The sequence below is a fragment of the Mytilus edulis genome, chromosome 4 (genome assembly GCF_963676685.1).
Source record: "Mytilus edulis chromosome 4, xbMytEdul2.2, whole genome shotgun sequence".
Taxonomy (NCBI): domain Eukaryota; kingdom Metazoa; phylum Mollusca; class Bivalvia; order Mytilida; family Mytilidae; genus Mytilus; species Mytilus edulis.
Genome location: NC_092347.1, coordinates 21,960,936 through 21,975,205, shown reverse-complemented (window position 1 = coordinate 21,975,205; position 14,270 = coordinate 21,960,936). Strand labels below are relative to the sequence as shown.

The following is a 14,270-nucleotide window of genomic DNA, read 5'->3' as shown; positions in this document are numbered from 1 at the left end:
TGGATATATTGTCGTAGAAACAGTGTACTTCCGGTAAAATACTTCCGGTTTTTAAAAGACTGGTTTTCGGTATTTATTGAGTGTTATTCTTGCTTTAAATCATATTTCAGAACCAGTTTTAAACTTTATGCAGACGAAGTTGTAAACAACAAAGTTAAATTAAATTAACTATTCGATCTTAAAGGAATCATGTTGAATTTAATAGTTTAATTCAGAACTTAAATTATTGATGGCAACATCAGGACAGAAAAGGCTGGGTTCAGGAGGCTTGCCATCCAGAACACCACTTTTTAGTGCTAACAAAGCAACAAGTTCAAAATCAGAGAGCTCTGCCAGCACAAGAGTGTCTAAACCATCAGATAAATTAAACCCTAAAACAGTAGACCCTGTAAGTGGAATTACATAAACTTTACCAATAATATGTGGCTGGTAGAAACCATGACAAATCGCTTCACTTTTTCACCAACTCAGTTAACTACCTACAAAATTGCTCCACTCTTGTTTACCAACTCGCCCAACTTATGAAAAGGGTAAAATCCCATGGAAAATAGGTTGGATAACTCGCCTCACTTATGAAAATGGTTAAACTCCCGCTGAAATAAGGCTTTGTAAGGTGTACCAAATTGCCCCACTCAGGACAAATATAGATAACTACGATGAATTTAATAATGCCAACTCGCCCCACTTATGGAAAAAGATGCTTTCCTGTTGAATATGTACCTGTTTAAATAAAGCAGTAAAAAGTGCCACAGTATCAGTATTTTGGTGACTTGAACGTCAACTCGTTCCAATTGTGAAAAATAGTAAAATCCTTATAAATTGAGTTATGCCAACTCACCCCACTTATGAAAAATAGGAAAATCCTAATATTGAGTCATGCCAACTCTCAACACTTAAGAAAGAATAGAAGTAATATATACCGTTGAACTGTCTGCCATAGAATAAATGGCTACCAACTAGCCCCACTAGTGACAATGCTAGAAGTGCATTTATTTTGGTCTTTTCTTTAGGTTGAAATAAAACAGAAAAAGGCAGCATAGTTTTTTTTTGTATTCTGTGTAGATTAGTTTTCATTTAAGTGGGGCAAGTTGAATTATGTGGGTCGAGTTTGCAGGAGTAATATAACAAGATTTAACCCTTTTCAACAGTGGGGTGAGTTAGTTAAAAGTGAGGCTATTTGCTAGTATCTAGGGCGATTTGTCCTGCTTCTGGCTGGCATTACCTCTGAAAGGGGATGAAGTCTGAATGAATGATTTTTTTTTAAATTCAAAACATATTAACTTCAAAATCTGTTTTAAAAGAAACAGAAATACAGTTTTGAAACAAAGATATATTCTGCACAATTTTATAAAAAGTGCTAATTTAACAAAGGCTGTTAGCATGATTAGGGTGGTATTACACCTTTAAGAGAACAATCAATATTTTTCAGCCCTTATTTGTCTGTGCAAGGGAGTTATAACCTTATTTTTATTCACAGGCATTTGTTTATATCCATTGTCTGTGATTCTGTTTATGTGAATTAATTTGTTTCATTATTTAATGTATATGCCCAGTTCTACAATTATCTGTACCCATTCATACCTGATCCAAGTCACAATGTTTAAAAAATGTAAACAATTATACAGGTCAAAGTAGAGCCTTCAACACTGAGCCTTGCTCAAACTGAACAGCAAGCTATAAAGGGCCTCATGATGACATGTGTAAAACAATTCAAACAGGAAAATAACAGTCTAATTAACATTACAAACAATTTTTTTTACAAGAAACACTTATTAACCAAACCAAAAAACAACAACAAGCTCCTGACTTAGGAGAGGTGCAAACATAAATAGGTAGCTGTTAACAATTTTAGTCTTTGGTTTGGCATTGCCTTGGACTGAAGCAAGAACACTACCACATGACCATTGTCAATTGACATGATTGAGGATATGTTTCTGTTGGTATAAATTAATTAGTTTTATTATTTAATGTATATTTTCAGTTTAGTTCATCAACAAAGGGTCAATCAGCATTTGCAGCTGTCTATACAAAGGGAGGGGTACCATGCAGGTTTGTTCTATTTCAGCTGTCTATACAAAGGGAGGGGTACCATGCAGGTTTGTTCTATTTCATAATACTGTAAATTCAGAAGTTATTGCAAGGTTTTTATTAATGTGCGTAATGTGACTGGGTTAGTATCGCAAAAATAATAACTCTTATTCTGATACATATATCTGATTCACATACAAATGTGGCTGTATATACATTGTATGCAGCCAGATTTCATGAAATCTCAATAATTAATCTTGTATTTTGTCTATATATTAAACAAAATTACAATAATAATATTTCTAAATTTACAGTAACTAAACACAAATATTTAGGTTCCTTTTATTGCTATTTGGCATATTTGATTAAGAAGGTTGAATATTCTGGTATACATGTATCTCATTACTGCTAATTCTTTGAAATTACATTTGATTAATTATAAAATGGATGGTTCTCAAAATCTGCCAGCCTATCAAGATTCTACCAGGTCAGCATAGAATTAAATGTTGACTGAGTTTATATATGTCACAGATGTTCTACCTTCTTTTGCTGCTGCCTTTATTGAGAACCCTGTGTTAGTAGGGACTTGGATTGGTTAACAAATATTGATGAGTCCTTTAGATCTGATAATGAAAATTCAAAAACTGAAAGTGTTTTGGTGATTTTCAGATAAAGTCAATTCAACATGTTGAATGTAAGTCTGTTGTTCAGTTGAAGGCAATTTTTTGGTGTTGGATTGCTGTCCCATTGATGTATATTCAACACTTTGTTTTATTTTTGAATCTTAATAATTTAAAAAAATGATTTTGTAGAAGTAAAATCAAATTATGATTAATATTTATGTGCCATTTAATCGGTTATCCTCAAAGATGTTTAAAGATGTTAACTATGCTACATAATAAGATTATTTCACCAAATATTTCCATCAATCAAGTAGAAATTTGTATATGAACTAAGGTATAGAACATGTACAATGATGTACATGAACAAGAAGAAAGAAAATATTCAAGTTAATTTTCTTGTTTATGTATGCAGGTTACAACATGGATCTGTGAAACACAAATTAGGATGGGACACTCCTCCAGAGCAACTACCTTTTGATCCTGTGTTAGTAACTCTATCGGAGGTAGGATGATCTATAATGTATTTGTAACTGATATCAGATTGCAGGATATAAATATTGATATACAGACATTTATTTTATAATTTTCACCAATTTTTTAGGACTTTCAAAGATAAAAGTATCACACACAAACAAACTCACATTTTATATTGTGTCAAGAGTTCACTACAGTTAAGATGATGTGATATTAATCACTTGCAAAGGAAATCACTTATTTATTCTGTCTGGAAATGATATTGATGTAATAAACTACTTGTATACACCTTATCGCTATTTGTCCGCCATTACTGGACATCATACAGGTTCCCGTTTAATTTTGACATCATAATACAAAATATTGGACGCCACAATTGAAAACTGATTGTTTTATGACGTCAATAGTTCAAGCAGGACAGATTCTCCGGGCAGCAGGCAATAGCAATAAGGTGTATTGACCTAGACATCAAATAAATCAGATCTAAATTAAGTTAAACTCATTTTATTCAATTCCGTTAGCACACATTTATGCACTAAAGCTCTTCTCTGGGTACAATATTTTCTCCATGTGTTAAAAAGCCATTGGTGAGCTTGAGCTGTTTTCTTCTCTTTGTTCAGGTTGTTGTCTCTTTGACACATACCTTAATTCCATTTTCCATTTTATTTGTTTGCATATAAGAGACCAGCTGGTATCAGGAAGGTCAAAATTAAATCAGCCGTTTCATATTTAATATATGCCTCTCTGCATTAAAGCATAAATATCTACAGGTTTCACTAGGAGTAGGTTTTGGACATAGCTTGATATCACTTTAAGTTATGTAATATCATTTTGAGAATAAAGAAACCGTTGTTTAATGGGAAGGATTATAAGATGTCAGCATTCAGTTTTTGATTCATTCTGAGAGACTCTTTATATTGAATAAAAGTTGTGAATTGTCATTTAAAATAATAAAATTTCATATAAACTATTTTATTTTATTGATACATATGTATCACTTTTATTCATAAAAAAAAACTCACATAATGTCATCATGGTCATTGAGAATAATATGTTTTTCTCATATAATGTTATCTTTATTTTATGATAAAGGGTCTTCAAGAAAGCATACATCCATACTCGTTTGTTGCAAGAACAGGTTTTAAAGAAATGTTAGAATCCAATGGTGCCATTGAGAAAGTATTACCACTTCTGCCAAAAGTCTGTTATGGTCTTAGAGCTGCCCTAGTAAGTATTATCATTCCTTCCAAAATTCTATACATAAGGTTAAAGTTTTGGTTTGAAGTGGTTTAACATGAAGCCATGGTCACACCACCTTGAAATTTAGTACACTTGTCCATTAGAATTAGAATTTTTGCGTTTTTGATGACACTTTTAAGCAACCCTTTTGGGCTATTTCATGGCCATTTTTTTGCTTACCTGGCCCAAAGGGCCAAGTGAGCTTTTCCCATCACTTGGCTTCCGGCGTCGTCGTCCTGCGTCCGTCGTCGGTAACTTTTACAAAAATCTTCTCCTCTGAAACTACCTGGCCAAATTTTACCAAACTTGGCCACAATCATCATTGGGGTATCTAGTTTAAAAAATGTGTCCATTGACTCGGTCAACCAACCAAGATGGCCGCCATGGCTAAAAATAGAACATAGTGGTAAAATGCGGTTTTTGGCTTATAACTCAAAAACCAAAGCATTTAGAGCAAATCTGACATGGGGTTAAATTGTTCATGAGGTCAAGATCTATCTGCCCTGGAATTTTCAGATTAATCGGACAACCCGTTGTTGGGTTGCTGCCCCTGAATTGGTAATTTTATGAAAATTTTACTGTTTTGGTTTATTATCTTGAATATTATCATAGATAGAGATAAACTGTAGACAGCAATAATGTTCAGCAAAGTAAGATTTACAAGTAAGTCACCATGACCGAAATGGTCAGTTGACCCCTTTAGGAGTTATTGCCCTTTATAGTAAATTTTTAACCATTTTTTGTAAATCTTAGTAATCTTTTACAAAAATCTTCTCCTCTGAAACTACTGGGCCAAATTAATCCAAACTTGGCCACAATCATCATTGGGGTATCTAGTTTAAAAATGTGTCTGGTGACCCGGTCAACCAACCAAGATGGCCGCCACGGCTAAAAATAGAACATAGGGGAAAAATACAGTTTTTTGCTTGTAACTCAAAAACCAAAGCATTTAGAGCAAATCTGACTGGGGTAAAATTGTTCATATCTGCCCTTAAATTTTCAGATGAATTGGACAACCCATTGTTGGGTAGCTGCCCCTAAATTGGTAATTTTTAAGGAAATTTTGCAGTTTTTGGTTATATCTTGAATACTATTACAGATAGAGATAACCTGTAAACAGCAATAATGTTCAGAAAAGTAAGATTTACAAATAAGTCAACATTACTGAACTGGTCAATTGACCCCCTAAGGAGTTATTGTCCTTTATAGTAAATTTTTAACAATTTTCATAAAATTTGTAAATTTTTACTAATATTTTCCACTGAAACTACTGGGCCAAGTTCATTATAGAAGAGATAATTGTAAGCAGCAAGAATGCTCAGTAAAGTAAGATGTACAAACACATCACCATCACCAAAACACAATTTTGTCATGAATCTATCTGCTTCTTTTGTTAAATATTCACATATGGGGCAATATGCGCAATTGTTTCTCCATAGGCCGTAATGGTAACGTTTTCTTCTGTTGCTCAGCCCATATCGTAAACTTGTATATGTATGATGGCTTGTTTCGAAGCTGAGACATTTTTACATATGTGGTTAAATTTTCGGGGTACGAAGTGTGATTCATTTTTCCGTAATTTAGCAAACCCCGAGTATCCTTTTGCGATGTGGCTCCTCATGGTAAAAAATCCCATTTTTAACACAATAAGTTCTTTGAAATTTTAATACTTTGAACACATTTAATAGCTCCATTGTTTTTACACATTTATTTTGTGTTCCCTTACTTTCTAAATTAACACTAATGGTTCAGCTCAGTCATTTGTTTATCATAGAAATGTGTCAAATATCACTACACAGAGATTTTTTGTTTACACGTGACTTTTGTGTTCCTCATTTCAAGGCGCATTAGGGGTATTGTCCCATATACCAAGGTGAGCGACACAGGCTCTTTAGAGCCTCTAGTTTAGTGGAGGAAGCTGGAGTGACCAGAGAAAACCAACTACCTTTGATAGATGAGAGCTTCCTTAAATATATGTCTAATTGGTGATTGCTAACAATAATAAATTGACTTATAGAATATTTTTTGTTATAATCTTATTGCTGATATGCTGTCTTAATGTAATCACCATGTTTTATAACAATATATTTTATAGCAAGAAGTTAATTAATTTCATCTAATGTTTGATATGGTTTTTTAGGGCAACAAAAACAGTGATGTATTTGCAGCAGGACTAGAGGCCACAATACAATTAAGTAATCTGACAGGACCTCACTTAAACCCACATCTCAAAAATCTTCTTGTTCCTGTAAGTTTGATAGAAATTTGTTAAAAATCAGACTGCAACACTGCAGGGCTGATTTGCTCATATCATTTAATAAAACAAACTTTAGATATGATTACATGTACTTGCATACAAAGCATGTTTCTAAAATGAATCAGCAAGATCACTCAATAAAAGTTTTTAAAGAAATAATATTGTATGTCAGTGTTTAAAAAATTGGTCATGCCAAAAATAGCTATTTCAGACAAATGACAAGACAAAAATTTTATTATATTACAGCAAGACCATTATCATACATCTTTTAAAACGTTTAGTGTTTTTTTGTTGTTGTTCAAATAAATTAAGAGGATATACAGTGTATTAATTTGTGACAGCAACTTTTAAAATAATAAAATCAGAAAAGACGTCCATGGGGCAGCATGAGGTACTGTGGATTCATTATTATTCGTTGGATACCAATTTTCGTGTATTTCGTGGGTACAGGTGAACAATGAAATCAAATGTTCAACGAATAACATAATTTCTATAGGCTTGTAAGCAAACCACGAAATTAAATATCCACGAAACATGTGAGTTTTCCTTATTCCACGAAAATTGGTACCCACGAAAATAATTGAATCCACAGTATATCACAAAAGACATATGTGTCTAAACAAATGTGTTTACCATTTACCTTCTAACATGTTTAATATGAGCTATTTTTGTTTAAAATATCCATATAAGACAAACAATTGCAAGTTCCTAACTGCCTTATGTACTAACTTCCAATTTCATTGTTTAATTAATTTGACCCAGTATTATTAGTATAAGGTAATAGCCGTAACACAACTAACCAACTAAGATATGAATGAACATTATCTTAAAGGGAATTCAATTTTTCAGGTTTCCAAAAGAATGATGGATAAAAAGTTTAGAGATAAAATTACAACAGCATTACAGACTTTTGAACAAAATGGGGGAAAGGTTAGTCTTGTTATAAATTAATGAACTTATACTCTTAGTGGGAATAAGCAATGTATTATTTAGTTGAGATGCAACAGTGTAAAACTTGGTTTGTGATATTATAAATGATGTCCAGAGGTATATATTTTAGTCTAAAACAAAATTGTTTGAGACTTTAAGAATATAATTGCAAAAATTGGTAATACCCATTTGGAAGAGAATGATCTAGCTGATTTGGGGATCGAAGGTCAGTGTCACAAAATAACCTTACATTTTAATTTCATAATATGTTTTCTTTTGAATCATCAGATCACTTGTCTAACTATTTATAAACTTTGGTAAATATTGTTTCTAGGAATGAGGAAGAAATGTTTTGATTTTAGGATCAAATATCAAGGTCATAGCAGATATGAATAAAATGAAATTTGATTTCCACATGTCTTATGAACCATATGATTGTCTTTTACCATATCAGATTTGATAATGCTCAATGAAATGACAATACACCCCTTTTGATTTTGAATTCACTAGGTCAAAGATCAAGGTAATTGTAGTTTACCTTCTGATTTTGGATGTTATCAATTGAAGGCATTTTTTACCTTACACTATTCTTTTTGTTATAAATTGTTAACATACTTTTAGTCTTCAATGTACTTGACACAATCATATGTTTACCTGCTAAAGATTCATTAGGATTGCAACTATGATAATGAACCCATTGTGCTAATGTAATTTAATTTATATCCTATATATATATTTCAATTCAAGATAAACAAGTAATTGAAATTTCCTTTGTTTTAAATTTCTCGATGACTCCTCTTAAAAATTTATAGTGAGTATATAAAGAAAAATCTTTTACTTAAGACATCTTCTTCAATCAGTTCAAAAATTGTTTGATCAACGCAGGTTATATTATATATTTATTGATTAATTAAAAGTTTGTTTCTTTTTTTCACTTTTCCAGGAAGCCTTACCAGTGATCAAGTCAAAGGTGCCAACATACACAACAATATTCATGTGAGCAGATTAATGCCTGTGAGTGTACAAAGATTTACAGAGAAGAAAACACTCGTTTTAATATATGTGTACATGTATATCAGATGAATTTAGTAGTAAGGTTGTGGTTTATATTACACAAGCTCTCTGTGATGATTAATGATGATAAGATGTAATAACTTTAAAGTTTATGTCTGTGTTAACAAGGCTGCTGCTCTTAGTCCATTTGCCATAATTTGTACCAAAATGTTTGTTATTAGTTGTTAGGAAGCTATAAGTTCTGTTACAAGAACCTACATAATATTCAACTATAGTTTTACTCATTGTTAGATAGTTTCACTTAGCTTACTTTAATAACAGGTTCTTTCTCAAATCCTTGTTAAAGAATCATTTAGATCAAATCAAGTAGGGGTCTGTATTTGGCTTGTATCAAGGCAAATTTCTGGCCCTAGCCTAAGTACCATCATTTTCGCAGTGGCAGATTTTAAGTTTTTATTATTGATTTTAAATGTAAGCATGAGTGGCCTAATCTCCTCTTCTAGTAGTAATCAATCAAGAAAGACAAAAGATAAGCCATTCAAAAGGTTTTATTCAAAGAGGTATCAAAAGTTGTTTTTTTTTTATTTGGGAATGATTACAATTATTATAGATGACTGAAAAGAATCATGGTACCAGTATATTGTTTTCTCATTCTAAAGTTCCATCCAGGCCAGGAGACATTGGCTGTAAAAAGAATCTTGTTCTTTTTCTTTTTAATGGGATTGAATAAAGGGTAATCTCATAGACTACATAGGACATTACTGCATGACAAATCTCTCCATTCAATTTCATTATTTTAACCATTTGCCTAGTATTATCCCTTGGTAGCCATTGTAATGACTGACTGTGGTTTTAATTAATTCAGGTTCCCTATTAAATCTAATAAGAATTTATTTATTGGTTGAAATTATTTTTGTTTGTTTAATGTAGCCATTTTCTTTTTTATTAATTTCTTAATTTTGGGTCCTCTTCAGCTTTGTAGATAATTTGGCCTTTTAACTTTTTGTTTCAAGTGTCACTGTGTAGTCTTTTGTAGACAAAAAGGAGTCTGCCAAACAATACAAAAATATAAGCCTGGCCTTGAAGACATAAAACTTTGCTCAGTGCTCAGAGCACAAAAATCATGCTCGAAACATGAAATCAAGCGTTTTGATTGGTTCATTCTTGAGTCTGAGTACAAAAATTGTGCTCGAAAGTTTTATGACCGCAAGGCCTGGTCATTTTAATGATTTGTTTTTTAAATTTTTCTTTTAAAGATTACTGTAATGTTTAGGTAATTGATTACGTTCTGTTTAATCATTCCATATTATTATCATTATTGTACTGTTTAAAAAATTATGTTTAGCACATTTTTTAGTTTGCTTTTCACACTTTGGCACTAGAATTGTGTGGTTTTTATCATTAGCTGCATACATCTGTAAATAAGATTGTTTTTATATCATCAATGTAATGTAATTTATTATATTATCATTTGCTTTATTGATATATTCAACAATTCAACGAAAAGAGCCTGAACTATTGAAAGGCAAAACCAAAAACTCGATAGTTTTAATTGTCCTGCTAGTAACATACAATATATATTCCAGTACAAGCCACAGAACTAGGTAAATAGTCCATCAGGTACAACAGACAGAAGTTTTAGAAGCCAAATAAAAATTTGTATAAATAGATGCCAAAAATGATTTTAAATCACTTAGTTCTTATTAGGGTATATACTCACACATATGCAAGACTTCTATTGAAAAATGTCAATCTAAAGAATAACTGCAAGATAAAAATGTATATACAGTGTAACCTGCCTAATCAAACACATGAATATTCCAACATCCTGCTTTAACCGACACATTTGTGTGGTCCCAAAATATGCATATCCTTGCAGAAAAAAACTGAGTAAATCCAACATTTTTTTCTGGTCCCCTAAGTGTGTCCAATAACACAGATTACAACTTAATGTAATTTACTTTTTTTCAGATTGTTAGAACATTTCACTTGGAAGATTTGATTACTTTACATATTTAATGCAAAATAGTCAACACAATTGATTAAAAGTATTATACCATGTAGAAATTCAAAGTACATATTATTGTTATTTTTAATTTGATGCTTGCCTTTAAACTGCTAGTCACAGGTTACAATGTTCATGTCATAAAAAGTTATTCTTTAAAAAATAGAGCATCATAATCTTATAATTTAGTTTGATGTATATTTTTGTATTGATAGATCATTCAGTGATTTTTATAACAATAAATAATCATAACTTGGTTTTGATTTTCTGCTGTTCTTGTTATATGTTCTTTGAGAATACCCAATGCTATGTTACAGTTATTTAAATCTTTAGCATTTGTGGTTTTGATAAGTTGGAACTAATAACTTATAGTAACTCAGTAGAGATTAAAGGATGCACTTAGGTGAGGTTTGGGAATTTATGTCAAATGTTCGGACTCCTTGGTTTCTTCCCTGTCATACAGGATTAATTATTTTACCCCATAACACCAATTTTTCTTTTCATAAAAGACTTCAATAGATCATATAAAGGTCCTTTACCAAAATTATTTCTTTACTTTCGATATGAGACCCAAATAAACCAATACATATCTGAGGTAATAAGTCTGTGTCAGTCTTTTCTTGCCAGCTTTTAAAACTCAAATATCTTGGAAAAGAACTATATAACCTATCAATATTTTATCTTATTTTATTCCTCAACTAATGCTCTTTCGACTTAAAATGTCAATTTTAAATTTCACCTTAGTACATCCTTAAATTAAGAATTGGTGAAATTTTTCTGATTATTCAGCCAAAACTGTAACTTGATTTTCTGGTATCTCCAGAATACTGAGCTTGTAAAAGAGAGACCAAAAGAATATTTAAACTCATGAGTCTAAAACAAACTGACAGTGCCTTAAAATGTGAGGGTTGATCTCCAGTGCTCACAAAAGGTAATCATATAATGCTCCACATGTGGCACCAGTTGTGTTGCTCATTTCAATACAAACCTGGTGATAAATTTTATTTTCGAGGAAAAAAGGATGGGATTGTGGTTTTTGTCATGTCACACTCGACATAGGGATAGTGATCCGGCGGCGGCCTTAGCTAACTTCTTAAAAGCTTTATATTTTAGAAGGCGGAAGATAAAGGCAACAGTAGTATACCGCTGTTGGAAGACATGGATGCCTCATGTTACTAAGTTTTCGTCAGTCTCATGTCCAATGTCCTTGACCAATGTCTTTGACCTCATTATCAAGGTTCAGTGACTACTTGAAAAAAAAGTTAAGAATTTTTGTAAATGTTAAATTCTCTTTTATTATAATAAAATCAACGGTACTAATTTTGTTGCACCAGATGCGCATTTCGACAAAACATGTCTCTTCAGTGATGCTCGTGGCCAAAATATTTGAAATCCAAAGCTTATATAAAAGATGAAGAGCTATAATCCAAAAGGTCCAAAAAATATAGTCAAATTCGTGAAAGGAATCAGAGCTTTGCATTATAAGTAACAGGATACCTATATTTGGTATGTGCGTACCTTGCAAGGTCGTAATTCCCATCAGATAGTTATCACTTGACCTCGACCTCATTTCATGGATCAGTGAACAAGGTTAAGTTTTTGTGGACAAGTTCATATCTCAGATACTGTAAGCAATAGGTCCAGTATATTGGGTGTATGGAAGGTGTACATGTCCAACTGGCAGGTGTCATCTGACCTTGACCTCATTTTCATGGTTCAGTGGTTATAGTTAAGTTTTTGTGCTTTGGTCTGTTTTTCTTATTCTGTATGCAATAGGTCTTCTATATTTGGTGTATGGAATGATTGTAAATTATACATGTCTAGCTGGCAGGTGTCATCTGACATTGACCTCATTTTCATGGTTCAGTGGTCAAAGTAAGTTTTGAGTTTTGGTCTTTTTTTCTAATACTATATGCAATAGGTCAACTATATTTGGTTTATGGAAATATTTAATGATCTATATGTCAGTTGCACAGGTTTTATTTGACCATGACCTCATTTTCATGGTTCATTGCTCGGTGTTTAATTTTTGTGTTTTGGTCTGTTTTTCTTAAACTATAAGCAATAGGTCAACTATATTTGTTGTATGGAAGAATTGTTAGCTATGCCTGCCTGGCATGGTTCATCGGACCTTGACCTTATTTTCATGGTTCATTAGTCAATTTAAAGTTTTCTTGGTTATGTTAAGTTTATGTGACAGTTGTAATAAAGCTTTATATTTAGGACTATCAATGATAAGTAAAGGCGGCGAGACATTTCAGCCTGTGCACTCTTGTTTGACAATTAAAACATATTTGTTGACACAGATATTCCATAATTGTTAATCAACTTGGTGATGGCAGCATTAAAATATTCGAAGAGATGATTTCAACTTCACTCCTTGAAACTCTTGATTTGAAGTGTAACAGTTCTAAAGGGACAACATCTTATATTGCTGATTATGTTTTACAACTTTGAAAGCAAAGAAGGAAGTATGTTATATTTTAAGTTGTCAGAAGTAAGAATAAACATCGGTTTAAGAAAGCTTTTACATCAACAAAAATAACCCGCATTGCAATATGATAAGTTAAGGTTACAGATAAACATTAAATATAAATGCACATGCTTCAAAAGGACATTCTGACATCACATAAGCGCATACATTGATTAGAACAAAGCATTGAGGTAAAATATGAATATATATTTGATATACAAGTAACGAAATATGTGAATATATTTCATCACATACTCAGACATGCAACAGTTTGCAATCTTTAATGATTCGAGGTCTAAACTCCCTATTTGAAGAAATTCTGCTTGGTAATCCACAATATTGTACAGAAGAAAATATGTACAAAGTCAGGAATATGACAGCTATCCATTCGTTTGAGCTTTTGATGTTGACATTTGATTAGGGACTTTCGGATTGAATTTTCCTTGGAGTTCAGTATTTTTGTTATTTTATTTTTTAAGGCATTAGCCAACCTCCAAATCAAATAAATTACAATTATAAGACGTTGTACTCTTTGTTCTATACTAATGAGAACTAAATGTGTATGATGCATTAAGTGCTCTCAGATTTAGGTGTTACTTTTAACAACATAAGCACATACACTTATACAAGCCTATATCAAAACATTGTAGCCCTAAACAGATACTAAACATCAGAAATAAACTCAGCCATGAGGCAACAGTTTTATCTATTTATACTGGGAGTAACTTTCTACTGGTCGAACTATACCATATTTTATGTCTCATTTACTAATGAGTTCTAAAATATTAATCCCTCAAACTTAAAGATTCTTACATTATATATTTATACATTTGTATTAATTTTGGTATGATATGCTTCGAATAAAAAACAATAAAACATGACACGTTGCAATACTTTTCTCATTTATATTTGTTTAAAACGCTTTAATTGATTGTTGTTTGCTCTACATCCAGATTCAGATATTTCATGCATATTGAAATCGGAAACAAAGTAACAATATATACAATATTTAGGTTCTGTAAGTTTGGTAGATTGGGAAATTTTGACTACATCTTGAAAAGGAGGATGTGTATGATCGGTAACAGACATTTTACTTTGCAACAGGACACATACCTACACATCAACGAGTTACTGAAATGTTCTAAAAGGTGCACAAAAGGTTGCACACTACCTACAGGAGAAATCTTATATAGTTTCCAAATTTGGCCTGACGTGACTGCAGATATA

At 31.9% G+C, this 14,270-nt stretch overlaps 1 protein-coding gene across 1 annotated transcript; it reads left to right on the top strand.

Moving 5' to 3' along the window:
* Window positions 1-40: 40 nt before the first annotated feature.
* Window positions 41-10,827, top strand: LOC139519188 (PACRG-like protein). Its single transcript, XM_071311052.1, has 8 exons — window positions 41-388; window positions 1,982-2,049; window positions 3,064-3,154; window positions 4,218-4,352; window positions 6,505-6,612; window positions 7,471-7,551; window positions 8,495-9,637; window positions 9,777-10,827. The coding sequence occupies exons 1-7, from the start codon at window positions 230-232 to the stop codon at window positions 8,549-8,551; spliced, it is 699 nt and encodes a 232-aa protein (XP_071167153.1). The 5' UTR covers window positions 41-229; the 3' UTR covers window positions 8,552-9,637; window positions 9,777-10,827.
* Window positions 10,828-14,270: the final 3,443 nt, after the last annotated feature.

What these genes read in the sequence shown, in the direction of transcription:
- LOC139519188 (XM_071311052.1), top strand. Translation starts at nt 230, where the DNA reads ATGGCAACATCAGGACAGAAAAGGCTGGGTTCAGGAGGCTTGCCATCC. An exon ending in AAGGGAGGGGTACCATGCAG is followed by an intron (nt 2,050 to 3,063) that starts GTTTGTTCTATT and finishes TTATGTATGCAG; the next exon opens with GTTACAACATGGATCTGTGA. An exon ending in TTGAACAAAATGGGGGAAAG is followed by an intron (nt 7,552 to 8,494) that starts GTTAGTCTTGTT and finishes TCACTTTTCCAG; the next exon opens with GAAGCCTTACCAGTGATCAA.